The 26,827-nt window shown below is 47.3% G+C and overlaps 3 protein-coding genes across 3 annotated transcripts; 1 reads left to right on the top strand and 2 right to left on the bottom strand.

Moving 5' to 3' along the window:
- Positions 1–418: 418 nt before the first annotated feature.
- KCNS1 (potassium voltage-gated channel modifier subfamily S member 1) lies at positions 419–5,564 on the bottom strand. Its single transcript, XM_040248943.1, has 3 exons — positions 5,489–5,564; positions 3,742–4,784; positions 419–912 (listed from the first exon to the last, which is right to left on the bottom strand). Exons 1-3 carry the CDS (start codon positions 5,562–5,564, stop codon positions 442–444), a joined length of 1,590 nt encoding a protein of 529 aa, XP_040104877.1. The 3' UTR covers positions 419–441.
- Positions 5,565–10,017: 4,453 nt separating this feature from the next.
- On the bottom strand, positions 10,018–13,319 carry WFDC5 (WAP four-disulfide core domain 5). Its single transcript, XM_040248942.1, has 4 exons — positions 13,150–13,319; positions 11,148–11,288; positions 10,914–11,054; positions 10,018–10,540 (listed from the first exon to the last, which is right to left on the bottom strand). Exons 1-3 carry the CDS (start codon positions 13,232–13,234, stop codon positions 10,915–10,917), a joined length of 366 nt encoding a protein of 121 aa, XP_040104876.1. The 5' UTR covers positions 13,235–13,319; the 3' UTR covers positions 10,018–10,540; position 10,914.
- Positions 13,320–23,913: 10,594 nt separating this feature from the next.
- LOC120869548 (elafin-like) lies at positions 23,914–25,830 on the top strand. Its single transcript, XM_040248941.1, has 3 exons — positions 23,914–24,021; positions 24,899–25,426; positions 25,661–25,830. The coding sequence occupies exons 1-2, from the start codon at positions 23,940–23,942 to the stop codon at positions 25,423–25,425; spliced, it is 609 nt and encodes a 202-aa protein (XP_040104875.1). The 5' UTR covers positions 23,914–23,939; the 3' UTR covers position 25,426; positions 25,661–25,830.
- The last annotated feature ends 997 nt before the right edge of the window (positions 25,831–26,827 follow it).

Below are 26,827 nucleotides of genomic sequence, written 5' to 3'. Positions count from 1 at the left end.
TTCCACCACTTCTAGCCGTGTGATATTTAGGCAAGTCATTGTGCCTCTCTGAGCCTCAGTTTCCTCATCTGAGAAATGGGGATAATTCTCATCTTCTAACATAGGGTCAGTGGGACATGGCTAACAACAGATAGGAAGTGCTCAGGAATTGTTAGCATCCTTTTGACTTTCCCTCTTTGGCTCATGCCTGTACTGTGGGTGGCTTGCAGGTTTATTTATAAAGGTCTTTGGGTTACTCCACAGGCTTATAGAGTCTAGGATAACACTATGCTTCCCTGTGTCTTTGGAGGAAAGGACCCAGCCTCCAGGTGTCATTTCTGAGGCCAAGGTGAGTGATCCTGAGAGGTCATGCCATGAAAAAGAAGTTAAGCAGGGGAGGAATCTCTGCTCCGTTTCAGCTGACTGCAGAGGTGTGGGAAGCGGGTGCATGGAGTCCTGGTTTTAATAAACCTGAGAGTTTGGAGGCCCACTGGAGGCCTGGGCCTCCAGGTCTTCAGACCTGCCCTCCTGGGAGGTCTCACGAGAGGTCTCCAGAGATGCCTCTGACACCCCATCGATGCTGCTCAGCAAGTCCTCAAACTCCCGGTGGTCACTGTTGCGCACGGCGGCTTCCAGAGCCTTCTGGCGCCGGTAGAAGTGGGAGAACTTGTTGAAGATGATGGTGATGGGGAGCGCCACCACCAGGATGCCCCCCAGGATGCAGCCCGAGGCCGCCAGCTTGCCAGCCACCGTCACTGGCACCACGTCCCCATAGCCCACGGTGGTCATGCTCACCGTGCCCCACCACCAGCAGGCCGGGATGGTGTCAAAGCCCACGTCCTCCTCCTTCTCGGCTGTGTAGGCCACACCGGAGAACACAGACACCCCCACGGCCAGATACAACAGCAAGATGCCCACCTCACGGTAGCTGTGCTGGAAGAGAATGCAGGAAGCCAGGTGAGAGCCGCCTTGGCTTACAGACTTTGTGTTGGGAAGGTGTAGAAACTGAGGCTCAGAGAGTCCTAGGGGCAGGGCTGAAGTCACCCAGCAAAGCAGAACTGATGCCAACACCCAGGGTTCCCTGCTGCACACTAAGATCTTTCAACTATAATAACCAGCAGATCGCCCTGAGATTGAACACAGGCCTGATTGCTGTTGTCCAAAGTGAATGCCAGCTAAGCCATGGCTATTTCTCCTAGTGCAGGGGCCACTGGTGACACCAGCCAGTTATGGAAAGCTCAGAATTTTTCCCACTGTTGAGGAACCAAGAGAACCACAGTTTATATTCCACAATGCAAAGAGGTGGGCTCATGTCCTATGGTCTATCCTATTTCTGATAAGGACAAAAATATTTTCTGCCACTCAAGGAAGCTGAGAGGATACATAGGTTCCCTGGACCACCTATTGAATGCACTTGCCTGTGGGTATGTGTATTTGTTCTGCCCCTGAGGCCAAGCCCTATGGCACTGATTCTCTAGGTGACTGTGCCCCCATGGGGCATGCAGCAATGTCTGGAGTCATTTTGGGGGCAGGTGTGCTACTGGCATCTAGGTAGAAGCATCTAGTCCTGGCATCAGTGGTAGAGGCCAGGGATGCTGCTAAACAGCCTACAACACACAGGACAGCCCCACCAACAAGGAATTATCTGGCCCTAAATGTCCACAGTGCCAGGGCTGAGAACCCCTAGTCTGGAACAGGGCCTCCCAACTATAAGGTGGAGAGAAATCATGTCCAGTGCTGGGCTTAGTTGCTCAGATGTGTCTGACTCTTTGTGACCTGTGGACTGTAGCCCACCAGGCTCCTCTGTCCACGGGGATTCTCTCGCCAAAAATACTGGAGTGGGTTGCCATGCCCTTCTCCAGGGGAATCTTCCCAACCCAGGGATCAAACCCAGGTCTCCAGAATTGCAGGCGGATTCTTTACCATCTGAGCCACCACGGAAGCCCATAAGGTGGAGAGAAATCAGGTAGGGGGCCCCAATTCAGTATTTCTGGGGTTATTGCTTAGTTGCCAAGTTGTGTCTGACTCTTTTGCAACCCCGTGGACTGTAGCCTGCCAGGATCCTCTGTTCATGGAATTTCCCAGGCAAGAATACTCAAGTGGGTTACCATTTCCTTCTTCAGGAGATCTTCCCAATCTAGGGATCAAACCCAAATCTCCTGCATTGGCAGGCAGATTCTTTACTGCTGAGCCATTACTCCAGGTCTGTGGCAGGGCTAGAGATTTTGCAAACTCCCTGGTAATAAGAAAGCAGCTGCTGGCCAGGGGCCTCATCAGGAGTCTTTCACCCGTTTCTTAGACTCTGCAGCTTTGGTCAATACTCTTCTCCTTCCTTGTGGAAAATGTCAGCAGCATCAGGCCCTGGCTCCCTGCAGGGTGGAGGCAGGGTTCTGGGGCGCTGGAGAGATGCCGAGTTCAGGAAGTCTGGCAAATGAATTCCCTCTACCTGCCCCAGAATTCTGCCCAGCTGCCCTGCTTGTATTCAGCGTCCTAGCTGCCCTGCCATAAAAGCATGCAAAAGGTTTTCCCAAGCCTATACATGGAAGGGACCTTTTAGCACCTTTTAGGGATTCTTAACAGGGTTGCATGGACCTTCAGGAGAAGGAGCCGAGGTGCTAGAGTCAGGACCAGCTGGACTCCTCTCTGGGCTGTCCCACTTTCTCCCTGAGGAACTTCTGACAAGTCCTGCCACCTCTTGGAGCCTCAGTTTCCACATCTGCAAAGTAGTCACAGAAATACCTGCCCTGTTTAAAACTCTCACAGGATCCCCTATTCTCATGGGATAAAATCCAAAGCTGTGGGCCAGGGACTTCCCAGGTCCAGTGGCTTAGACTCCATGCTCCCAGTGCAGGGGGCCTGGGTTCAATCCTTGGTCAGAGAACTAGATCCCACATGGCCCAACTGAGAGTTCTGGTGTGCTACAACTAAGACCTGGTGCAGCCAAATTAATTAAAATAAAATATTAAAAAATAAATTGAGGGCCCTTCAGTACCCTCCCCCATTTACCTCTCCAGCCTTCTCAGTGGGTATGTTCTTTCCTCCAGGTCCCCCTCCCAGCATCACCCTTGTTCCCCTCCAGACCTTCATCCAAGCTGCTCACATTTCCTCCAAACAGGTCAATTTCAGCCCCTTGAGGGTAAGCTTGCCAGGGCAGGGATTCACCCCCAGCACAGGGCCTGACACAGGGCGGCTGCTCAATAAGGCAACCAGCCTTTAAAAAGCCAACCCTCAGACTTCAGCTGCTTCATCTACCAGAAGGGAATAAATAATAGCATCTTCCTGGGGATAAAATCGAGAATGGACATGAAACTGGCACAGAGGCAGCATTCAGTTAAGTGTTAGCTCTGGACGCATTGCTAGACTTAGCCTAGGCAGCGTGACCTATGATACCTGTGTTCTCTGATAACGCCAGCACAAAGGCTCATCGGGAGAAGCCAGCTAGCGCCCTGCTTTGCGTATCTTTATGATGGTTGACTTGCAAAGAGTCGGACACGACTTAGCGACTGGACAACAACAACAATGATGTTTTGACAGATAGCTCCAAAGTAATCTCTGTCTTTTTTTCTTTTTTGGTATGTTTTTGGTTTGGTTTGGTTAAGCTCTGCCTCGGTTTTCCCCTTCTCCCCTGGGAAATAGATAACAGAAAGACCTCTTGTTGAAATGCACACCTGGTATCCTGAGCCTGGACACTGCAGACCTAGAAGGGCCCCTGCTCACCAGCCCGGCGGTTACACCCACCTCCCCGAAACCCTCACCCCCTACCTTGAGTGTTGCGCCCAGTGAGCGCAGGCCGGTGGAGTGGCGCGCCAACTTGAGCACGCGGAAGATGCGCATGAGACGGAACACCTGCACCACCTTGCCCAGATCGCCCAGCTCCTCGCCACCCGCTCCGCCTCGGTCTCGGAGCGCCGCACCGGCCAGGAGCGTAAGGTAAAAGGGCAGCACGGACACGATGTCGATGAGGTTGAGTGGGTGGCAGAAGAAGTTGCGCGTGCTGGGCGCTAGCAGCAGGCGCGACGACACCTCGAAGCTGAACCAGGCGATGCAGAAGTACTCGAGGCGCCGCAGCACCGGATCGTCGCGCACGCCCTCCGGGCTGCGGCCCGCGGCCACCGCTGCCACCGCGGCCGCCGCCTCGCGGGCCTGGTACTCGGGCAGGCTGTGGATGCACATGGCGGCGATGGAGGCAAGCACCACGCCGATGGAGACGCAGCTGAAGAGCTTGCTGGGCAACGAGTAGCCCGGGTTCTCCATGGTGAGCCACAGGCGGCGGCGCAGGCGGCCGCAGCGTGCCGCCCCGTAGCGCGCCAGCTCGCGCTGCACGTCGGAGATCTCGTCGGGGCACGGGTCCACGCTGCTCGGCGTGTCGCTGTCCTCGTCCCAGGCGCGCGGCCGCGTCACTCGCCGCTCCAGGTAGCGCGCGCGGCAGCACGTGGCCAGCGCGCTCTCGCCCAGGCCCCAATAGTCAGCCTCCTGGCCAAAGGCGAAGACGCACAGCTCGTCGAGCACGTGCAGGTGGCCAGTGCGGTAGAAGTGCAGCAGGCCCAGGAAGAAGCCCGGGTGCCGATCGAAGTAGAACTCGCGCGCCGCCGCGTCGTAGTCGTCGCACAGGCGCCGCGCCTGCTCCTCCGACACCGCGGCCTGCAGGCGGCCCAGCCGCGTGCCTGGGAAGCGCGCCAGGGCGCGCGCGCTCAGCCGCCGCCGCACGCCGCCCACGTTCACGCGCAGCGCCTCGTCGCTTCGCCGCCAAGGGACCCGGGCGCCGGGCCCCGGGGACTCGCTCACCATGGCTGCGGCACCCTGGCCTGCGGACAGGGAGGGTCACGCTGAAGGGGGCATCCTCGGACCTCCCTTTCCCAAAGGCAAAGCGAGGTCGCTCAATCGTGTCTGACTCTTTGCGACCCCATGGACTGTAGCCCGCCAGGCTCCTCTGTCCATGGGATTTTCCAGGCAAGGGTACTGGAGTGGGTTGCCATTTCCTTATCCAGGGGATCTTCCTGACCCAGGGATCGAACCCAGGTCTCCCGCATTGGAGGCAGACGCTTTACCGTCTGAGCCATCTGGGACGCCCTAGTGCCTAGCCCTAGTGCCTAGCCCCTTCCCCAAAGACCAGGTCTCAATTCCCTCCCTGTGCCATCCACCAGCCAAGCGTGTTGGAGGTTCCATGCCAAGCGTCTGGTATGCCATAGGTGCACAGTGAGTGTCAAGTGCCCTCTGGACTCAAGAGTCAGGCTTGGGTTTGACTCTCTCTCACTCCCCGACTGAGGGGTTTTTGGCCAAATCACCGAGTCCGCCTCCTTCATTTACGTAAAGGAAAGGCTGAGCTGTACCTTGGATGATGAGAACTATTGAAGGAGGGATGTCCTGGCACCTGGTGGCTGCCCATACAACATGTCTCCTTGCCCAAACTTGGATTTTCGCATACCAGAGGTTTCCTACGGGATCTTGGTCAAACCTGTACTTTGAACTTCAGTTTCCTCTTTTACACAAGGGGATAGTTAATGCTTACTATCTAGGGTTATTGGGAGAATCAATTTAGACCAGAAGTTCTTAAGATGCCTTCCCTGAACTAGCAGCGTCACCATCACCTGGGGATTTGTCAAAGATGCACCATATTCTTAGCCTGCTGGGGACTTGCTGAATCACAAACTCAGGGGGAGGGGATTCAGCAGTGTGTGTTTCACCAAGTTTGGAGGGTGATTCTGATGCACAGTCAGGATCGCGAGTCATTGGCGTAGACTTTTTAATCTGTAGAGTCTGTCAGAGGCCTTCGGTGGTGGCTCAGCAGTAAAGAATCCACCTGCTAATGCAGGAGACATGGGTTTGATTCCTGGGTCAGGAAGATGCCCTGGAGGAGGACATGGCAACCTACTCCAGTATATTGCCTGGAAAATCCCATGGACAGAGGAGCCTGGCAGGCTATATATAGTCAGTCCATAGGGTCGCAAAGTGTCAGATACGACTTAGTGACTAAACAACAACCATAAGCATCAGTCAAACAGAATTTTGGCACTCTTGTGTGACCATAAACAAGTCATGTCACCTTTCAGAGCTTCTGTCAACCATCAACAAGGGTGGTTAAAAATATTAAATGACCTAATGTCTTTAGCAGGCCTGGCTCCAGAGGGGTGTAGTAAGTCGTTCACCTGTTTTACTGTCTCCCAGAGTTAGGCAAACCTGGGTTTATCACCACCCCAATGCAGCTGGAGCCTTGAAGAAGATGCTTTTCTCCAGATTTCTATTTCTGGCACGATGCACAATTCACAATGCAGACAATAGCACCTGCTCCCGAAGGCTGGAGGATTAAGGTGGGTTATGGATGTGCTCAGACTTAGTGGATACTCAGGAAATGTTAGATCCTTCCACTGCTCACTGTCTCCAAGCTCTGCTGGATTCAAGGGCTAGTGGCCACCTCCTGACCCTCAGTAATCTCATCTGGACTGTGGGTTCAGTAATGCCTGCTTCTCAGGGTGGACCAGGGACTGAGTTTGTATCCAGCCGCTGGCCCAGTGCCTGACAGGAAGCACGCAGGGTACCTTTCACTCACTCTGAGCCTAGTGTTTAAGTAAGTGGGGATTTCGTCCTTACCTGTGTCACTTGTGTGACCTCTGGCCAGTCTCCTCCAGCTCTGGGTTTTAGCTCCCTTATCTACAGAATGGAGATAATACATTCCGGTGAAGAGTTATTGTGAGTATGTGTGCAGAGGCCCCTGGAACACAATAGATGCTCAATAAATGTCAATTCATTGCACTTCCTTCATTATACCTGTGTTCAAATTCTGCATCTGCCATTTACTAACTGTTGACCTTGAGCAGAATCATGCCCCTCTCTGAGCTTTGGTTTCCTCATCTGTAAACTGGGGAACGTCATACTTTTCATGAGAAGTTCTGAGGATTAAATGAGGCAAATTGTTAATGGGCAGCACCATTCCTGGCACATAATTCATGCACAATAAATACATATGTGATGCCGCTCCTATGCCTCTGCTGGACTTGGAGTCAAAAGATGGGGTTTCTAATCCAGTTCCATCATGCATTAGGCACATGACTGTGGGCAAATCCTTTTCCCTTTTTTCTAGAACCCACCTTCCTGCTCTATGAAACAGGATGAATAATTTAACAAACCTTCCCTGACAAGAATCTGAATATCAGTAAGAAAGATTAATGATTTGCTCAAAATCATTTGCTCAAAATTATTATCCAGCTAGCCCATGGCACAGTTGAGGCTGGAGACTAGACTTTTTGATTCAAGACTCTCCATACATTAATTTTGAGCACCTACTATGTGCTGGTCCCTTCTCTGGGCTCTAGATACTCTTGACTGAGTTTAATCCCTCCACCCTGACTGGGAGGTTTTCGACTCCTGCTGTACAGATGAGCCGATGGGACAGCCCCAGAGCTCAGCCAGTCCCACACTGCTCACTCCTTGAGGGGCTTCTCATCATGGGGCCCCAGGCACTGGGAACCCCGGGGCAGCCTGGCTTCCCATTCTTGCAGCCCACGCCCCTTCCCCTAACCTCGTCGCTCCCCGCTCCCCAAGGGAGGTCCCTTACCTGTAGGGGCTCCTCCAGGGTGCCTGCAGGCCGTGTGGTTCCCAAAGGCGCAGAGGCTGGAGAGCCGCTGTCTGGGCGGGATCTCTCTGCCCCGCGGCCCCTCTGTGCCTCTGCAGCCTGCAGCCAGAGGCCCCGCTGCCGCCTCTGCCCAACCTTCCTCTGTCCCCGGTGGCTGAGGTCTATTGATCGCTGCCGCTGCCCGGGGAGGGAGCCCGGAAGCAGTGGTTTCTATTCCTGACTCAGATGAGAGACGAAGGGGGGTGTATGGAGACTGGGCCCCCACAGCATCCTCACCAAGTCAGGGGCCAGGGGATGAGGGATAATTTGGTGGGGGGTCCCTGTAAAGAAGGACAACAGTAATAATAGCTTCGTGAGTTGAGTCCTTATTATGGGCCAGGGGCTGGGCTTCAGGTGACTTATCTAAGTTCTTGCCGACAGGGTCTTCTGTTCCTTGTTTCCAAGTGTCACTTGCTCAGGGCACTTAGCTAGACCTTGTGGCCCTGGAATTGGAACCCACATATTCCAATATTTCAGCAGGGACATCTTGAAACAGGGAAGCCTGAAACAAACCATTTTGCCCCCGAAATTCAGTGTCCTTACCTGCCCACAGAATTCCTGATTCACGGTGGCAAGGGTAAGACAGAACCCTGCCAAAGAGCTTTGTCAAAGTGTGTGACCCACAAACTTTTATTAAACACCTATTGTGTGCCTGGTCCTGAAGATTAGGACCTGGATACAAGAAAGGATTCCTACTTTACAGATATTGTTATTAATAATGATGGCTTATTTATTGAGCACTTACCTTGGTTCCAATATTCTATAGACCTCATCTCTTAAACTGCACAATGTTTGTGGCATAGGCACCATTATTATTGTTCCAATCTTGCAGATAAGAAATGTAAGGCTTTGAGAGGTGAGGTGACTTGCTCAAGGTCATATGGTCGGTCGACTTCTGAGTCCTCTAGGCCATCAGTGTCTGATAGATGTAATGTGAGCCACATATAGGCTTTAAATTTTTCTTAAGGCAACTTTTAAAAACAGTAAAAAGAAATGGGTAACATTAGTCTTACTACTATATTTTATTTAACCCCAATATTATTAATATAATTTCAACATGGAATCAATAAAGAAAGTATGAATGAGATATTTTACATTTTCACTTTTGTGCTGTCTTCAAAATCCAGGTATTACTTTGGAGGAGGTTGTTTTTAGCATTTATTTATTTGGCTGTACCAGGTCTTAGCTGTGGCGTGTGGAATCTTTACCATCTGAGCCACCAGGGATGCCCCACACGTGGGCTCTTTTACTTGCAACATGTGGGCTCTTTTCTTCGTTTTTTTAGTTGCAGCATGCAAACACCAGGGCTTCCCTGGCGGCTCAGACGGTAAAGCGTCTGCCTGTGATGCAGGAGACCTAGATTCGATCCCTGGGTTGAGAAAATCCCCTGGAGAAGGAAATGGCAACCCACTCCAGTACTCTTGCCTGGAAAATCCCAAGGACGGAGGGGCCTGGTAAGCTACAGTCCATGGGGTCGAAAAAAGTCAGACACAACTGAGCGACTTCACTTCACTTCACTTCACGCAAACTCTTAGCTGTGGCATATGGGATCTAGTTCCCCAACCAGGGATTGAACCTGGTCTCCCTAGCAACTTGAAAAATATGAAATTAATCACCTCATAGTTTCTGTGGATCAGAAATCTGGGCATGGCATGGCTGGATTCTCTACTCAGGGTCTTACTAGGTTGAAGTTAAGGTGTCAGCCAGGGTCATGGTTCTCATCTGGGGTTTGGGGTTCTCTTCCAGCTTACAGAGTGTTGGCAGAATTCATTTCCCTGTGGTTGTGGGATGGACCTTTTCTTGCTTGCTGTCTGCTGGGGACCACTCTCAGGAATGTCCCTTGGGATGGCTGTGTGTATGTGTGTGTGTGTGTTTGTGTGTGTGTATGCGCGCGCGTGTGTGTGTGCACGCGCTAAGTCACTTCGGTAGTGTCTGACTCTTTACTACCCTATGGACTGTAGCTCACCAGGCTCCCCTCTCCATGGGATTCTCCAGGCAAGAATGCTGGAGTGGGTTGCCATTTTCCTTCTCCAGCGCATCTTCCTGACCCAGGGATGGAACCCTAATCTCTTACATCTACATTGGCAGACGGGTTCTGTACCACTAGTGCCACTTGGGATGGCTGTCATTCCCTTGACACCCCCACTCATTAAGCTCTGACTATGGACCAGGCCCACAAGAAATAGAGGCCGGTGAGTTATTATCCAATGGTAGAGTCAGACCCACCCATAAATAATGACATCTCAACTGTTCAGACAACATTTCCCCAAATGTGGAGCAATTTGAAATGATCTTGGGTGTGTCTGGATGCAACATCGTACAACAGTGACTCTTGCACTGAGAAAGTTCTTTTCGATCCTTCTGATTACACCAGCAAGAATATCCCAGATTAGAGATCTGTGTCTTTAATGTCTCTTTAACCCTCGTTAATCTTCCTTTATCACAACAGAGACAGAGAGGAGGCTTCAGGCTCACAGTTCTGCCAGGTGGCAGTATCTAGCCAGAATCTAATATTATTATTTCATATCATTTAATCAGACATGATTTACTTACATGGAACTTAATTGCTTTCATTGCATCTGTTTTTACACTTACATTCTGTTTGTGAAAAGTGTCCCTGCTTATCCCATTTAAAGTAGTGATATCCAGTTTTTCTCCTCAAGTAAGTTTATTTTTATACAAAAGTGAGTCCCTTGGAAGAAAAACATTAGGTCAACAAGAGTACAGGCAATACACAAAATATGATGATGCTGTTTTGCAGGTATGGCGAACATTGTGAACAGATTGATGTTTGGAAAATTCTAGAACAGTGTTTATTAGAAGGTTGGAATTTCCACTGGCAGAGGGGCTTCTCTCTGGATTGCTGGGTCCCAGACCCCACCCATCTTCATATCTTCCTGCAGAGAACCCCATCCCAAGGTTCAGAGTTATGGATCCTAAGCCAGAATTAGCCTGAGGAGAGAGAAGGAAAAGGTTAACCCCCTTTCCATAATAAAGCTCTGGGTTCTGGGCCTGATTCCCCCATCGAGGCCCCATCAGTCTAGCCATGAAGGCAGGATCCCCCGCCCTCCTTCACAAGGGCAAACTGAAGCTCCGAGCATTTAGGGCTGTGGTCCAGGTAATGCGAGTTCAGCAAGAGAACAGGGACCCCCAGTTCCTCTGTCATCCTAGGAGGACCTCTCCCACCCCATCCACTTTTCCAGTGCTGGCCACAGGAGGCCCAGGCTTCTGGGAAGGTTCCCGTTCAGCTGGTTGAACTTGAGGAATGTCTTAGGGCTGGGGCTCAGAGAGGGAAGGCGCGTGCCCGAGGCACACACAGCCCTACCTCAGACAGGGTTTCTGCAGTCCCGGCCGCAGGCACCCAGGCAGCACCGCTTGCGGCCCCGGCAGTCCGAGTCCTTGGAGCACAGGTGCTGCACGGGGCTGACGCAGCGCAGACGGTCCTCGGGGCATCTGCCCATCTTCACTGCAACACAGGGACCGGGTGAGCCCTGCCTGTGCCCCGGCCCTGGCGTCTGGGGTCTGGCTGGCGATCAGCAAGGTGGAGAGGGACCCTTACCTGAGACCTTCCGGACACACTGGAGGAAGCACCCTTGGCGACAGCACTTCATCCCTGAGGGACACTGGCTGTCTTGCAGACACTGATCAGGCACCCGGAGGAGGCAGGGCCCATCATCCGGTGGGCAGCCCCCAGACTTCTCTGTAAGAGAACTCCCCAAATGTTGCCATTGGAGGCAGTTCAGCATTCAGTATAAGCGCTGTCCTGGGGATCGCATGATCTAAATTCTCCATTCCATACTTCTTTGCCCATCGTTTGCAATTTTTTTTTTTTTGGAATGGACTTGCTTGTTTTTTTTTTTAATTTTTTTAAATTGACATCTAAAGTGAAATGTAACATTATGTTAGTTTCAAGTGTGCAATGTGATGATTTATTTTTTATGTCCTGCAAGATGATCACCACAGTGTCTCATTAACGTCAGTCACCATCATAGTTAAATTGTTTTTCTTGTGATGAGAACTTTTAAGATCATTTCTTTTAGCTGCATCCAAATGTGAATTATAGCACTATTACCTGTAGTCACCATGCTGTACATTATATCTTCGTGACTTACTTTATATCTGCAAGTGTGTACATTTTGACCCTCTTCACCCATTTCACTCCCACCCCTACACCCTAGCTTTGGCAACAACCACCCCCTGTTTTCTGTGTCTGTGAGCTTGATTTTTTTGTTTCTGAGATAATCCCGTACAGTAGTTATCTCTCTCTGATTTATTTCGCTCAGCACAATGGCCTCAGGTCCATCCAGGCTCCTGTAAATGGCTGGCAAGGCTTTTGCTGCTGTTGTTTTTTAGTTTGTTTTGTACTCTAAGCCCCAGTTTTCTGTCTGTGAAATGGGAAGCTAAACTCCACCCTCCCAGGGTTGGTTTGAGACATATAAGGCAGGGGAAAAAAAAAACAATTTTAAGTTCAAAATCTCTACCGGAGCACCTGGACCGCGCCCGGCCCGGCCCCAGCCCATCTCTCTGGTTTCTTCCTCTCCCCTGTCTCCACCTGGCGGCTCCTGATCAACTCCAAGCTGCTTCTCTTTGCAGGCCCTGTTTTCTTGCCCCGTGTATTACTCTCAAGTTTTCATCTGCCTTTCATCCCTAACCTTCTCTCCAAATCCAGGCTCCCCACTCACAGACACATACACAGAGACCCAGTCATATACACAAACTGGTGTGGTCAGAGTGTTAGAGGCCCAGAAGGGATGGAGGTGGAGGCATCGCCTGGGTGGAGAGGCACCTGCCTTGCTATCTCTGCAGCCCCAGCCTCTCCCATCTGTTGACAGGTCAGACTCAGCCTTTTAAAGGAGGAGGAGGAGAAGAGAGGTAGGGTAGGTAGAGCTTCCTTCCGACAGATCCCCGATCCCAGAAACCACGCCTCCTACTCAACTCAGGAGTCCCTTTCACAGATTGGGCTGGGAGACAGAGAAGCCTGGAGAAGGACACAAACAAGATGGCAGGGGGCCAGACCAGACCTCGTTTCCACAGAGGATGGCAGAAAAGACCATCTTCCTGCCATGCAGACCCGCAGGTCCAGACGCCTCCATGGAGACACGAAGGAGTAGGGACCGACCGTCCACTCCAACCCTCCCCAGAGGCACAGAAAGACACGTGTTCTCACATGGACACTCATGCAGGCTCAGACACACGTGTGTGGTCGTCCCTAGGGATACATGGGCAGACACAGATCACACCGACAAGCAGGCACAAAGCTACACATATAACTAGAGGTAGACACATGCGTGTGAACACAACCCTACACTCAGACGTGTAGACAGGCAAGCACCGGGAAACTGGCAAGAAAACATTTACAGCTGCACACGCAAGCAGGCTGACAGGCATGAAGATGTACAGACAAGAGGCAAGCTGCTGGAAGTACTAAGAAGTGGTCACACGCACACACACACACACACACACACTTACACTTCATTGCCTGCCTTCCCCAAAACCTTATTCTCGCCTTAAAGGTAGAAACCACCTCTGTCCCTGGAGCAGAGGAACCTACTCATACTCACCTCCCTTCCTCCTGCCCAAGGCAGCAGGTAACTGGCTCCCCAAACCCAGGAGGGCCACCAGGAGGAGGAGGCTCTGGGCTCTCATATTTCTTTTGCTGACACCTGATAAGGTAGAACCCAGAGGCCCCCAGATTAACACCTACTAACCTTGGGAGGCTAGAGCAACTGAGTTAAGGGAAGAAGGAGAGAGAATAAACAGAGTGGTATGTGTCTGTCTCATCCTGGCCCCACCCCCTGCCCAAGAGCCACCGTGCAAGGCTGCTTGTGCAAGAACTGATGACAAGTGAGGACCCGTCCTGCGTGTCAGGGGGCTGGGATCCGGTCTTGCCTGTATCGCCTACTTGCGTTGTGATTTGGAAAAACCTTGTCCGTGTTTGGACTTCAGTTTTTCTCATTTGTATAAAGGGTGAGAATTGTTGAGTCAGATGGTCCCTTTCCTGGGTCTCTAACATCTTGAAGCCCCAGCCATGGCTTAGGTGGAGGATAGAAGTCAGCTTTGAATGTCCAGGAAGGGTTTGCAGAGCTCTGAGACCTGTGAAGGGGAGCATTCAAGTTAGGGTCAGCACTTTGCTGGAGACGGCTGGCCCAGGCTGGTCCAGTGAGTGGGGCCAGCCCTGGTCTCTCCTCTTGGGCTCCGGTGGATGAGAGAGAGAGACCACCCTGCCTTTGGTAAGATCACCTCCAGTGGCATCTGGTAGAACTGCTGTCTGGTTGGAGCTGGCTGAGCTATCAGGGGTGGATGGAGTGAGGCTTTAGATTTGGCTATGGTGGCTGGTCACGGAGGATGAAGTGGCCTCTGGGTCCCCTTCCCTGGCCCTAAGGGATCCTTAGCAAAAGGTCATCTTAGCCAAGCCGCCCCCCCCCCACCCCGCCTAGATTTCGCATCATCTGGTTCCTGTGTTTGGTGGAAGAGAGACAAGTGGAGCTCAAAGTCCTAAGGGGCCCCAAGCGGAAATGTACTGAACCTGAGTAACTCACCAGGACTGGAGGAGACCAAGGCCATCCTCCCCACCCTCCCATCTGCAAGATAAGGGAACAGTCGGCTGTAGATGGGAGGGGGCTGGCTCAAGGACACAGTTAATTCTTAACTAGGCTGGGACATCTTCGTGAGAACATTGCCTCTCCATGATTCCCATCCTGTTCTCGGAAGTGAAGCGATACCTCCTCTGACCCTGAGAAAGGAAGAGAATGTTCCAGTCCAGGAGCAACCTCACAGTCAGAAAGTGTTCCCGGGGGTTTAACCTCATGCTATCTTCTAAGCTCTCAGGAAAAGAAGGGCCCTGTAGTTCATGATCTGATGTGACTTTGGAAATTCTGGCATCCCCATGGCAGCTTTATTTAGAAGGAAAATTTTATGAGGCTGATTTTTATTCCTGATTCCAAACTACACACACTACTTGGCTGTTGCTCACAACTAAGTTCAGTAAAAATCTAAACCCCAAACTGAAGCTCAGAGAAGGAGAGTTATTTTCCTGAGGTCACACAGCAAGTTCGGAGCAAAGCTGAGACTGACTTCCAGGCCATTGTTCTTGAAGTCACTCAGAGTATCTCCTCCCAGGAACTTGAACTTCCTTGGCACCTCCTTGGAACCTGACTGCGAGACCAGTGCATGGACAGCAGAGCCATGAGGTCACTGGGGTCTGTCTAGGAAAGTCCCCCTTCCACTGTAGGCTCCTGCCACCTCTTAAGTCTTCCCTACCCCCAAATTATTATTGTCTAGAGAAATGCTGGGCTGGATGAAGCACAAGCTGGAATCAAGATTGCCGGGAGAAATATGAACAACCTCAGGTATGCAGATGACACCACCCTTATGGCAGAAAGTGAAGAACTAAAGAGCTCCTCGATGAAAGTGAAAGTGGAGAGTGAAAAAGTTGGCTTAAAGCTCAACATTCAGAAAACGAAGATCATGGCATCTGGTCCCATCACTTCATGGCAAATAGATGGGGAAACAGTGGAAACAGTGTCAGACTTTATTTTTTGGGGCTCCAAAATCACTGCAGATGGTGATTGCAGCCATGAAATTAAAAGACGCTTATTCCTTGGAAGGAAAGTTATGACCAACCTAGAGAACATATTAAAAAGCAGCGACATTACTTTGTCAACAAAGGTCCATCTAGTCAAAGCTATGGTTTTTCCAGTAGTCACGTATGGATGTAAGAGTTGGACTGTAAAGAAAGCCGAGCACGGAAGAATTGATGCTTTTGAACTGTGGTGTTGGAGAAGACTCTTGAGAGTCCCTTGGACTGCAAGGAGATCCAATCTAAAGGGAATCCGTCCTGAATGTTCATTAGAAGGACTGATGTTGAAGCTGAAACTCCAATACTTTGGCCACTTGATGCAAATAACTGACTCATTTGAAAAGCCCCTGATGCTGGGAAAGATTGAGGGCAGGAAGAGAAGGGGATGACAGAGGATGAGACGGTTGGATGGCCATCACCAACTCAATGGACATGAGTTTGGGTAAACTCCGGGAGTTGGTGATGGACAGGGAGACCTGGCATGCTGCAGTCCATGGGGTCACAAAGAGTCGAACATGACTGAGCAACTGAGCTGAACTGAACTGAGAGGAGACTGCTCATGCCACTAAATTATTCTAACATATCAGAGACTCAGGGTGTTTTGCCTTATCATTTATTTCTCAAAAGAGAATACAGGGAGGAGGTTACTGTGCCATCCAGGCAGATGGAGTGCCTGCCAGTGAAGCTGAGTCTCAGACTCCAACAGGAGAGATGCTTAAAGAGCAGGGACCTCCCCAGTAAACTGGTGCAGCAACACTTTCTGATATTCCTGGGACATAATGAGGTGAGATGGCAGGGCTAGCAGAGCTGAGGGTCAGTGGTCTGGGTTGGAGCCTGCAGTGAAAGTGGGTGTGTCCAGTAGGTAGCTACCTGCAGGTGTGGGGAAAATGTGCAAGACCCAGTGTGGAGACTTCATTTTCCTCCACAGTCTGTACTGGCTTCTGGGCATTAGATAAAATAGCAACGTCTTCCAGTTTAGACCACATGACCGCATATAGGAGAGGAAGCTTGTCCCACCCTCCCAAACTCTTGGTTGTGTCTTGAACCCTTGTAATTGTCCAAGCCAACTTCTTTGTTCTTCGTGGCTTGAGGGTGTGCCAAGACCCTCTCCAGTGTGAGTATTTTCTCGCTTGCCCAATATGTAGCACTGGCTCAACTCATTACTGGATTTCTTTCAATGGCTTTGTGTTGTAGCTGTCAACTTTGTGTGACCAGGGGTGGAGGTGAGTTGAGGAGCCTCCTGTGTCTCAGTCATGGACCAGAACTTCCTGTTTTCAGTTCTTTTACATATACATCTGGGAGTGGAATTGCTGAGTCATCTGGTAATTCTATGCTGACCTTTTGGAGAAACTGTCAGGCTGTTTTCCACAGAGTTCGCACCATTTTACCTTCTCCCCAGCAATGTACAAGGGTTCCAATTTCTTCACCTCCTGGCCGATGCTTGCCATTTTCCATTAATTTTTTTAAAATTTAAATTTATTTATTTTAATTGGAGGCTAATTACTTTACAAGATTGTATTGGTTCTGCCACACATCAACGTGAATCCGCCACGGGTGCACACGTGTTCCCCATCCTGAACCCCCTCCCACCTCCCTCCCCGTACCCTCCCTCCGGGCCATCCCAGTGCACCAGCCCCTGAAGTGGTATCTTGTGATTTTGATTTGCATCTGCCTAATGACTAATGACTGGAGAAGGAAATGGCAACCCAGGTATTCTTGCCTGGAAAATCCCATGGACGGAGGAGCCTGGAAGACTGCAGTCCATGGGGTGGCTAAGAGTCGGACATGACTGAGGTGACTTAGCAGCAGCAATGACTAGTGATGTTGAGCATCTTTTCCTGGTGCTCACTGGCCACTTGTGTATCTTCAGAGAAATGTCTAAGTTCTTTCCCCATTTTTAAATTGGGTTGTTCATCTTTTTAATGTGGAGCTGTGAGAGATCTTTGTATAGTCTGGGTCATAGGCTCTTATCAGAGACCTGGTTTGTTTCTTCTTCTCAGCAGGATCTTCTCACTATCCTGATAGGATCCTTTGATGCACAAGTTTTTAATTTTGTTGACCCTTATGTGTTTTAAATATCCTTTGACTTGAAGCTATTATATATAAAGCAGTCAGTGGACTTATTCTTTGAGCTACCTCTCTCCCTCATCCTCCTGTTTGACGGAAGTTTTGGCATTTGTACATTATCACAATAGGTCACATTTACATACTATTTATTACGCCTTCATCAGACTTAATTCCACAATGAAAATGTTCAGTACTCAGTAATAATCATGTTGCTAATTCCCGCAAATGTTTCTTGATTGAATAAATCTTGTCTCTTGGAAACTCCCCAGGAAAAGTTATCAGAAACAATATTTCTTGAGTTCTTGCACATTTAGAAACACATTTAGGTCAAGGACAAATTGTACAAAAATCCTCAGTGCATACTTTCTTCCATAGAGTATCTAAGTTTTGCTCCACTATTTTCTGGCATTGAGTATTGCTATCTTACAACCTGATTTTTTAAGGTTTTGTTTCTTTTTTAGTTGGAGGGAGGAGTGTTGGCATCTTGAAAGCTTCTATTTTTATCTTGAAAGACCACAATATTTACTTGCATTCATCTTATGTTTACTATAATGTGAGCTTCTAATATGCATACTCAAATCTTTTATTTCAGAAATATTTTCCTCGATTATTGTTTTAAATAATTCTTCTGTTTTGTTGACTTGGTGTTCTTCCCGGTAGGACTTGATTTTTGTGTCTTGTGGATCTTCATTGACTTTTTAATATTTAAGACTGTGTTTTTAAGCTACTTCTTTAGTTATTTTTATTTTATGTTATATACTTTTTAAAGTGTTTTCCTTTTTCTTTCTTACTTTACTTGGTCCTTATTTATGAAATATTTTTGTCCTTTTCTTCAATTTCTCTTCTCTCCATCAGATTCCATTTCACATCTTCCTGTTACCTTGCTATCTCTTCTTTGAGTTTCTATATTTCTCTTATGATGGTTCCTCATACCTTTGGGCTTCCCTGGTGGCTCAGATGGCAAAGAATTTGCCTTTAGTGAGGGAGACCTGGGTTCAATCCCTCGGTTGGGAAGATCCCCTGGAGAAGGGAACGGCTACCTACCCCAGTATTTTTGCCTGGAGAATTCCATGGACAGAGAAGCCTGGTAGGCTACAATCCAAGGGGTAGCAGAGTTGGACACAGCTGAGCGACTTTCACTTCTCCTCATACCTTTAATTTGCTTCACTAGTTTTAAAAATCTATTTTAGATTATATTTTTTTCTCAGCTTTGTGGTGATATTTTACTGGGGATTTTAAAATTCCTCTTTCAAATGCTTTTAAGGTTTGCTTCTCATTTCTGTTTTTTTTAAAAGGAGTCTCTTTATACAGCTTATATGATTTCCATATTTCTTATTTTAAAATCAGAGTCAGGGACTATCTTTTGAAAGGAGTATCTTATTTTAGTGGGAAGGGTTGGAAGTAATAGGTTTCTTAATTTAGCTCAAGGGCTCCCTCCTCTGTTGCAGTTTTCCTAATACATAGGGGCACTTCTCTTTCTTAGGTACTTGTTGAAAGAGGAGGGCTCCCACCATCAGCCCTGGCCACTGTGAAATATTAATCCAGCATTGCAAGGTAACAACTGCTCTCATAAATACCCTGTATTTATTTTATTCATATCTCCCAGCACTTGTGTCCTGCCTTGCTTATTCTCAGACCCACTCACTTCAGCTCCCACTCAAGGTGGGCACTTTGCTTTCTGAGAGGTGAATATTTTCTAATCGGAAGTGTAAGTATGGGAGGGAGCTGGGGTATGGCAGGTACTATGCAGTGTCTCCATCTACAGGCATTTCAGCTGCTCCCAGACTGCCTTCCTGCAGGGGTTGTAAATCAAATGCCTATCTTTCCCCAGACTTTTTCATATCCAGGATTTCACGCGTGATTCGGGTTCTTACAATGAGATGTGCTCATACAATAGCTGAAATTCTTTTTCTGCTTGAACTACCTAGGCAATTTCTTTTGACTGCCTCTGATTCATGCACTATTTTACTTTTACATTATGACATATTTTAAACATCCCTTTGCAGCACATTAATGATTATGTGTATGTATAATCATTTCTTTAGATGCAACTCTCAATTACACTGTTTCCTCCACTCACGTGATTACTTGAGTGCTTTATTCTAGCCTATAATGACTTTTGGTGGCTCAGTGGTAAAGAATCTGCCTGCCAGTGCAGCAGATGTGAGTTTGATCCTTGGGTTGGGAAGATCCCCTGGAGAAGGAAATGGCAACCCTCCCCAGTATTCTTGCCTGAGAAATCCCACGGACAGAGGAGCCTGGGGGGCGACTACAGTCCGTGAGGTTGCAAGAGAGTTGGACACAACGACTAAACACCAACAACAAATAATGAATTTTAATTTTCTTTATTCGACATGTCCAGATCATAAGAGTAGTGATTTTTGCTGTGATGAAATAAAATTCTTATTTCCAGGCAGGATAAAAAAAAAGTTAAACACAAAACTCTCTCTCTGCATCCGTTTGGGCCTCTTTCCCTAATATGTAGTGTGCGCTTGCATTACATGTTAAACAAACTTCCTTGAAGACAGGAGTGTCTGCTTGACCATAAAGATAACATTTCTCCCTTTCTTCTGACATTAGCAATATAATTTCTTAAAAGGACAGCATTCTTTCCCAACTCTGTGGGGGATCACGGACTTCCTGCTCTCTTTATACGTGCTTACCTGCACTACGTGTCCTTGGTGAACTTTGTAAAAAATATCAGTATGTCATTTTGATGTATGATCCTTTGTCTCAAAAATGTGCCTTCAACTTTCACCTGGCGGAATAGTTTCTCAGAGCTTTCTGAGAGTCTCTCTTCTAGGTTATAATCCTCAGTCTGGTTCAACTAAGATTCCCTTTCTTCTTAATTGTTAACTGAGCTTTCATCGACAGCTGTAACAAGAAAAAAATTAGAAACTAATATGGATAAAGGCAGAGCTACTCATGCTTATCCCCTTTCCACTCCCATCATCATGTAACCAGTATTCACAGCAGTGGATATTCCTTCAAACCATTTTCCTTTTTCATACATAAGTATTTTTGTATACAGAAAAATTCAACTGAAATATTATCAAAACCCATATATTACTCTCCAACTTTTTTTTTCTGTTGGTAAGATTTCATGGACATCACTGAAAGACAGTAAACAGAGATCTAGTGATATTCATTTTTTGGCAATACATTTATAAATGTAATAGGATCCCATGAGACATGATGAGTTTTTTGGTAAATCAACATTTATTTATTTTTCTTCTTCTTCCTTCTATCCTACTTTCTTAACCTGAATCCTCCTTCAGCCACTTAGGGAATGTATATTAATATTATGATGATATTCTTAATATGACTGTAGTGATATTTGTTTACTATAGCCAAGTTAGAAACATACTCTCATTATGTACAGTCATCTGTTTGAGGACTCTCTATTCTGTTTCATTTGCATATCTATCTATGGTTGTTGTAATACCACTTTATCATAATTATTACAGCTTTAAAATAAAGCTTGATATCTCTTACATCAAGTTTTATTAAATTATTCTTATTCAAGAGTATTTTGGCTATCTTGCCTTTTGCATTTTTTGTATGCATTTCAGAATTGCATTGCTAATTTTCTCTTGGTTTACTTTTATAAAAACTTTTCTGGGGGTTTGAGTGCATTGAGACTAAAAATCAATTTGAAGAGAATTGCCATGCTTATCATATTGAGTCTTCCAATCCATGGACATAGTATACATATCTGATTTGGGAGTGTTACAAAACATCTCTCACTAAAGTTTTGTCATTTTCTCTGTAGTGATTCTGCACAAAATTTATTGCTTGTATTTATAAGCTCTTCATATTTTATATGATTATAAAAATTATTAAAATTTCATTTGCTGATTTGTGTTGTTAATATATATAGTACCATTGATTTTTGTACATTTCCTTTGTATCCATCTGTCATGATAAACTCTCATTGATTCTAACAATTATATGTAGATTTGTTTGGAATTTTATGAACATAGTTGATTTTTATGTTCATGAATCTATGTTCTATGAGTGAGATTTGCTAAAAGCTTCCTTTTTCATAGAATCCTTGTTGATAATTTTATTTTTAAACAGCTTTATTGACATATAATTGACATAAGTTCTTATTAAGCTCTGGTATCAAGGTTATGTTTACTTCATAAAACGTAAGAAACTGGGAATTGTTTCTTATTTTTATTTATATCATATTAGAATTAGTTGTTCCTTGATTGCCTTATAGAATATGCTTATGAAGAGGTCTAATCCTGATGCTTTAATTTGGTCAAATATTGTTGACTGTTGTTTCCATCTTTGTCATGGTTACAGTATTATTCAAATTTTCTACTTTTTCTTGTGTCAGTTTCAGTTTAGAAAGTTATTTTTTTCTATGATTCATTTGTACCATTAAGATTTTTTTGGCATACAAATTGAAAAAAGATTAATGACCCAGTTTCACCAATCTAAGGATATCATGAAGCAGAAATGCAGAAGTCCAGAGCAGAAATAGCCAAACAACAGTAGGCAATCTCTAGATAAGAGGAGAAAAGGGTGCCACCCTGAGGTGTTTTGAGCAGGTCTAAGAATGAGTTAAAATTTTTACTTGCAAACCTTATCACAGATAAAGACCTTTATAATATGTAAGGAGTACTTAGAAGTTGAGAAGAAAAAAGCTAATGACTATAGAGGAAAATGAGCAAAAGAAATGAAGTTTTCAGATAAAGAAATATAAGCGGCTTTTAAGATATGAAAAATGCTTGAAATAATTGATAGAGAAATGCTAACTAAAAACTTCAGGAGTGTATCACTTCTCACTCACCAGATTGGTAAAAATCTAAAAGATTTTGCTCATGTTTAATTTTACTAGCTGATGCCAAATTTATTTTCAAATAGGTTGCATGAATATACACTCTCACCAGTAATGAGTGAAAGTTTCTTCTCTCTACAAAACAATGAGAAAAAGAATACACAACCCAGCTAGAAATGGGCAAGGTGCTTGAGTTAACAGGAAATTAGAAAATCCAAGATAGTGGTTACCTCTGTGGAAGATGGAGAGGGAAGAAATTGGTGAGGAGTAAATGTTGATAGGGCCTATGTACAGGAAATAGTCTCCTTTTTTACCTGGTAAGTGAGTAGAAATAGGGCCTATATACAGGAAATAGTCTCCATTTTTACCTGGTGAGCAGGCTGCCATTTCAATGTTTTAATTCTTTGAAGAATTTAAGTTCTACACAGTTTTTTTGTTTGTATAATTTATTTTGTGATGAGCATTTTTTTTAAGTAGCCTGCCAACTCCAATGTCTTGCATTTATTATAGCTCCTTAATGTTTCAGCAGCACTGGTGGGCATGATGAGGTCTGAGTCCAGAGAGACAAAGGACGGAGATTTAAACAATTGTTTGACTATAAAATACTTAGTTTGGTTCCATCCCTGTCTCGCCCAGAACTCAACTGTTATTTCCACACTTCAAGTTCTGTTCCTATCAATACCTAACTTCTGTGTATTCATTTTTATTACTCTGAACTATGATAGCAGTGAGAAAATACCAACTTAGACTAGCTTAGGCAGTTTATTGGGTCATAACCGAACTACAGCAAAGGTGTGGCAAAAACTGCTCTCAAGATAGAGGGGAATGAAGGGCTGGCTTCCAAACGTTAGTCCCTTCCAAAGCCTCTCTTACCATCCTTTCTCTGCTTTTCTAATTGAATTAAGTTTATTTTTCTCAAACAGTTGCCCTCCTCCCAGACTGGAACCATAGCTTCAGGAGTTTCCAGGCTCATCTCACCTACCAAAAGGAGGGACTTCCCCTTAGTGTCCATTTAAATAAAGGATGTCAACTGACCACATATGCACACACCTCTGATCTGTGACTGGCTGTCAAGCTTTCATGATCAACAGTCCCCATTAGATTCCTAAGTTGATGGTACAAAGAAACAGGAGTCCTTCAGAAGAAACAGGGGGCCTGTTCTAAAAAGGAAGAAGCCATATTGGATATATGCACTGTAGATTCCACCTTATAGATGGTTTTTATTTTCTTCCCTTTATGGGTGTTCCCTCCCTTCTTACTGTGATTTCAAGAGCATCATGCCACTCCAGATGTCGAATGCCACCTTCCCTATTACTTTCTTGGTGCATTTCAGAGACTGCCTGTGAAATGGAAAAGTATAATGATTAGTCATTAAACGTTCAGGGCAAATTTGCCTTTGAGAGTTTTTCTTGGGATCAGGGGGAGAATGAAAGAAAAGCTGAGCATGATGCTGGAAAGAATAAATTGTTAGGGTAGGTCTGGGTGGGGCTTGCAGGAGCTGGGGAGAAATGGGGGAACACCTTGGCTATGCAAACAGTACTTCCGACCTACCACTGACTTGTTGAATGACTGTGGGCAATTCCTCTCTCTCCTTTGGGCTTCATACTCTTCAAGTATAAAGAATTTGGTCATGATGGTGCCTACAGACCAGCCAGCCCTACTTCTTTGTGAGAATGAGAGATAGCTCTTGGGGCTATTAGAAATGATGTAACAGCCACCATTTCTCCCTGTGGATAATCATTAGGGAAGGGCCCAAGGTCCCTCCCAGGATGAGGGTGGATATTTCCTGGTAGAACTAAGAAAATTTAAGTCTTATCCCTTGTGAAACCACAGACCCACCCTTGGCACCTGGCCAAGCTGAAGCTGCATAAAACTAGGCTTAGCTTCAGCTCTCAGTCATACACCTTCTTGACAACATGAAGACCAGAAGCTTCTTGGTCCAGGTGGTGGTGCTTCTCGTCCTTGGGACGCTGGTGGCAGAGGCAGCTATCGTAAGAGGTGAGTGGACAAGTGGCCTGGGTGAGGCTGGCTTGGGTTGAGGAGAGGTTGTTAGGGGCAGCCTGGGTCTTGACAAGGGGCAGCATGCAGAACTGGAGCCCACTCTCTAGCCTGGACAGCAGGCTAAAGTTTTGAGTGTATCCAGAGAAGTAGGAAGTTGCCCACTAGATTCCATGTACATTCTGCCCCAGGACTGAGAAATCAGGGCTGTTTGTGGAAGGAGTGTTGTAACATGACCTTGGCCTCAAGCACTGATACTTGGAGAGAACATGCAGTGAAGTTGAGGAGCCCCAGGAATCTGGGCCCTGGGTGGCGTCTCTTCCCTGCCTGTTTGCTCCATCAAAGCACCTGAGTCATCAGTCCTGTAAGGGGAGGTTAAGAACTAACAGGGCCTCAGAAATCATGGAGTCTGAAGACGTCTGTTTTCCAAAGCAGGACACCGAGACCTAGAGCGAGGTGAGGAATTGTCAGGGCAATCTCCAGAGCCAGGCTGGAGCTCAGGTCTCCTGGCATTTGTCTCAAAGCTCCTTGCCCTTCCACCAAGTTTCCTCAAAGATGACAATGTGTCCTCAACTCCTGAAAGTCACTCCTCCCTGGCATATCCTCATGAGGGCCCCAAGACCCAGAATGGAGGGTGAGGGGAAGAAATGGATACCCAAAGGAAACCTGGTCCTATGGACCTTTTCTCCAAAGCCCAGGGAACAGCCATCCGAGAGTGCAGAGCCTAGCTAGCCCTGGTGAACCTCCTCTGTCTCAGTGTCCCTCAGCTTAAGGGACACCGCAGTGAGCAGTGGCTGGACCTGGAGGAAAGACTAGATAGTTGAAGCAGACACGCTGCTCTAAATATTAGTAATAGTAGGGATATTTCTTTCAACAGGTCGTCCAAAAGGTCAAGGTACTAAGAAAAGAAATGTTTTAGTCAATGAAAAGGGTCCAATCAACGGTCAATATTCTGTCAAAAGACCAAATCCAGTGAAAGGTCAAGGTCCAGTGAAAGGTCAAGGTCCAGTGAAAGGTCAAGGTCCAGTGATAGGTCAAGATCCAGTCAAAGGTCAAAATCCAGTCAAAGGACAAGATCCAGTCAAAGGTCAAGATCCAGTCAAAGGACAAGATCCAGTCAAAGGGCAAGATCCAGTCAAAGGTCAAGATCCAGTCAAAGGACAAGATCCAGTCAAAGGGCAAGATCCAGTCAAAGGTCAAGATCCAGTCAAAGGACAAGATCCAGTCAAAGGGCAAGACCGAGTCAGAGGTCCACTCCTCACTAAGCGTGGCTCCTGCCCCAGGGTTCTGATCCGTTGCGCCATGATGAACCCCCCTAACCGGTGTCTGAGAGATGCTCAGTGCCCAGGGGCCAAGAAGTGCTGTGAAGGCTCTTGTGGGAAGACCTGTATGGATCCCCAGTGAGGTGAGAAATGGGTGGAGGGAAAGGTGGCCTGTGAGGGCGCAGAGAGGCCGACTGGCAGAGGGCGATCCTAGGCTATGGGGGAAAGGACACGGGAGGTGATGGAGAGACTGAGGGGTCTCCGGGGCTACAACTGGGGTCCTGAGAAGGATGGCATGTGGACTTGGTCCTGCCTCCCACTGCCTCTGAGTCTTTCACCTGCTGACTCACATTTTCGATTCTCTTTTCTTCTACCAGGTAGAGTCTGTGCTTGCTGCACCTGTGAAGTCCCCAGGGATGTAGGCCCTGGTGCCTGTAGCATGACCCTCTCCCACACTGCCCCTTCTTCCTCTCATCCAGGAGGCCCAAGCTTGAGCATGGACTGCTTCCCTCATGAACTTTCCAATAAAACACTGCTTTCAGCTCCATTTGTTTCTGGTTCTTGTGACTTCTGGGCTCCCAAGAGCTCTGGGGAGATGGGTGTGGGTTTGGGACTTCCTGTCCCCAGTGAAGAGTGGAGCAGAACCCATGGCAGATGTTCCTGGGGTGTGAAGGAGAGGAGGAGCAGGAACAAGAGGCCTATCCCTAGGGTTCACTGTAGAATCCAAAAACCAGCCCAAGAACCGCAGCCTCCATTTCACCAGGAAACGGAAACCTAGACATTCGGCCTCTGGCCTCTGGCCTTGGACCAGGGAAATAAACCCCCAAACCTTCCCATTGACCTCCACTTCTGACCTGGCTATGATCAACCCTGCCAGTGGGACCAACCAACCCTCCTGGCTTAACCTCTGACTCCCTCCTTCCCTTCCTCTAATATTTCCCATGAATCTGTATCCTCCAAGAAGACAGAAAGACAGACGCCAGGAAATCCCTGCTCATGAAGCATTTCACCTGTTCATGATTGAGATGACTTCCAATAACACATAATTCCTTTGGTGAAGCAATATTCTCTCCCAGCTTTCTATTTCAAGATGTGAATGAGGAGGCAAGACACATCGATCCTTCCATGTCATTGCTGGGGACATACAAGTTGGGGTAGAGTAGACTGGAGGAGTGAAGACAGCAGGAAGGTGTATGTTGGCTAACCTTGGATGACCTCATGGCTCTGCTGTTGGCTCACCTGCTCCACTCCTCTTGTGCAATGGAGTTCTCCAGGAAGAAGTGGGAGGAGCCTTGGGGTGCAGTGGGCACCCTACTTGGGAGTCAAGAGACCTGAGTTCTAGCTCTAGCCTCTTCCCAACTTGCTAGATGACTGCAGATAAATCTCTTTCTCTCTCTGAGCCTCAGTTTTGTCTATTTAGTTTGAGGGGAGTTGGGTGAAATTATTCGGAAAGTATAGTAATGAATGTCAGTTCAGCCCTGATATTCTGGTGCTGAAACATTTCTTCTTTGTGTATGTGTGTTGGGCTCTGCTAGAGGGGAGGT

The sequence above is a fragment of the Oryx dammah genome, unplaced genomic scaffold (assembly GCF_014754425.2).
Source record: "Oryx dammah isolate SB20612 unplaced genomic scaffold, SCBI_Odam_1.1 HiC_scaffold_10, whole genome shotgun sequence".
NCBI classification, from domain to species: Eukaryota; Metazoa; Chordata; class Mammalia; order Artiodactyla; family Bovidae; genus Oryx; species Oryx dammah.
This window is presented reverse-complemented; position numbering and strand designations above follow the sequence as displayed.

Coding starts and splice junctions, on each gene's coding strand:
- KCNS1 (XM_040248943.1), bottom strand. CDS start 5,564: ATGGTGACGCTGCTAGTTCAGGGAAGGCATCTTAAGAACTTCTGGTCT. Junction 4,785..5,488: donor TCTCCCAATAACCCTAGATA/GTAAGCATTAAC, acceptor CCCTGTCCGCAG/GCCAGGGTGCCGCAGCCATG. Junction 913..3,741: donor CACTGGGCGCAACACTCAAG/GTAGGGGGTGAG, acceptor ATTCTCTTCCAG/CACAGCTACCGTGAGGTGGG.
- WFDC5 (XM_040248942.1), bottom strand. CDS start 13,234: ATGAGAGCCCAGAGCCTCCTCCTCCTGGTGGCCCTCCTGGGTTTGGGG. Junction 11,289..13,149: donor CTTGGGCAGGAGGAAGGGAG/GTGAGTATGAGT, acceptor GTTCTCTTACAG/AGAAGTCTGGGGGCTGCCCA. Junction 11,055..11,147: donor GTGTGTCCGGAAGGTCTCAG/GTAAGGGTCCCT, acceptor CCTGTGTTGCAG/TGAAGATGGGCAGATGCCCC.
- LOC120869548 (XM_040248941.1), top strand. CDS start 23,940: ATGAAGACCAGAAGCTTCTTGGTCCAGGTGGTGGTGCTTCTCGTCCTT. Junction 24,022..24,898: donor AGAGGCAGCTATCGTAAGAG/GTGAGTGGACAA, acceptor TTCTTTCAACAG/GTCGTCCAAAAGGTCAAGGT.